The sequence below is a fragment of the Penaeus monodon genome, chromosome 30 (assembly GCF_015228065.2).
Source record: "Penaeus monodon isolate SGIC_2016 chromosome 30, NSTDA_Pmon_1, whole genome shotgun sequence".
Taxonomy (NCBI): domain Eukaryota; kingdom Metazoa; phylum Arthropoda; class Malacostraca; order Decapoda; family Penaeidae; genus Penaeus; species Penaeus monodon.
This window is the reverse complement of record NC_051415.1, coordinates 30,606,295-30,607,550: the sequence shown is the minus strand read 5'-3', so window position 1 is coordinate 30,607,550 and position 1,256 is coordinate 30,606,295. Positions and strand designations below refer to the sequence as shown.

Here is a 1,256-nt window from a genome sequence, read left to right as displayed (position 1 = left end):
AGATTTTATAAGGGTGTCTTGGAATGTTGAATTTCTTCATAGATAATTTTTTTCTCCTTCATTTTTCACTCCCTCTTTTTCCTTCTCTCTTTTTTATTCTCTCAGTTTTTTGCTTGATATTCCTCTGACTGCCTCCCAATCCCAACAGATATGTGTGGCTCCTGTTCTTGTGTGCACCTCAGTCCGGCACACAGCAGGTGGTGGAGACAACATTTCGGCAGCTGGCCTGGTTCTGCAGGTGTAACATGCAGGTGCATTTCTTAGTCTTTTACCAAGAGAAAAGTTTTTGTGTTTGAAGAGAATCCATATCAGATATCTGTTAGGGTGAACTTACATTCCATGTCAGGAATCTTTTTTATTTAATAATTCTTTTTTTGATGGGAGCTAGAGGTGGACGTCTTTAAGAACCAGAGTATTTTACTGATTTCCAGTGCCTTGTGTCTTGCATGTTGCAAGAAGAAAATATATTTTATGGAATAGTAATAAGAGATATTTTTGTTAGGTATAGTAATGCTGATGGTGTTTAAGGTAAGATAGACTCATTCTTTTAAAATGTGAGTTGAGTAATTGATTCAGTTTGTATGCAATTGAAAATTGTGAAAAAATGAGATTGTCATTAATAGCAATAGTTGTTATCACCTCAGTATGTGTTCATATTTTATTTTTATTAATTTAGGTATATAGATATTTTTTCTAGTGCAGTCATAGTGTTGAGACTGGAAACTAGTTGATTTTTTCTAGAAAAGATTTATATAAGAAAAAAGAAGTTATCATCTCAGGAGAAACCAACAACCACCCAGATACCAAGTTATGTTTGTAATCAAAGGTAGCTAAGCTCAGTTACAAGTAAATGAATGTGAATCCCCCCTCCCCCTATGAAGAAAGCAGGTAAAATGAACTTAAAGAAAAGAAGAAAAAGAAAATGTTCTTGACCTGGTCATAAGAGGCTATAAAAATTTCATAAACATTTAAATAGCCGTGTCACAATACTGATATGAAAGCTTAAATATTTCTTAAAGTGAGCTTTCAGCATGAGTTTAACAAAAGACAACCAATGCATAGAAGAAACAATTGGTATTTTTCTCAGCACATCATAAGGAAGAGCCAAGAAGTGACAAAGTAAACATGTTATATCTCAATCCCATTTATATATTATTTTCTCAACTGCTGTTCTGCTTCTTTTTGTCGTAACATTTGAATAGAAACAATGTGACATATTGCAATATGAAGGGTTTCCCAGTCCCAGTTGCACAGAA

The 1,256-nt window shown here is 33.8% G+C and overlaps 1 protein-coding gene across 1 annotated transcript in view; it reads left to right on the top strand.

The window, feature by feature from the left end:
- LOC119592696 (ADP-dependent glucokinase-like) overlaps nt 1-904 on the top strand; it is a 20,142-nt gene extending 19,238 nt beyond the window's left edge. The window contains exon 10 of the mRNA XM_037941615.1: nt 149-904. Within this exon, the coding sequence (XP_037797543.1) occupies nt 149-244 (96 nt within the window). The 3' untranslated portion in view covers nt 245-904. The remainder of the gene's footprint in view (nt 1-148) is intronic.
- The last annotated feature ends 352 nt before the right edge of the window (nt 905-1,256 follow it).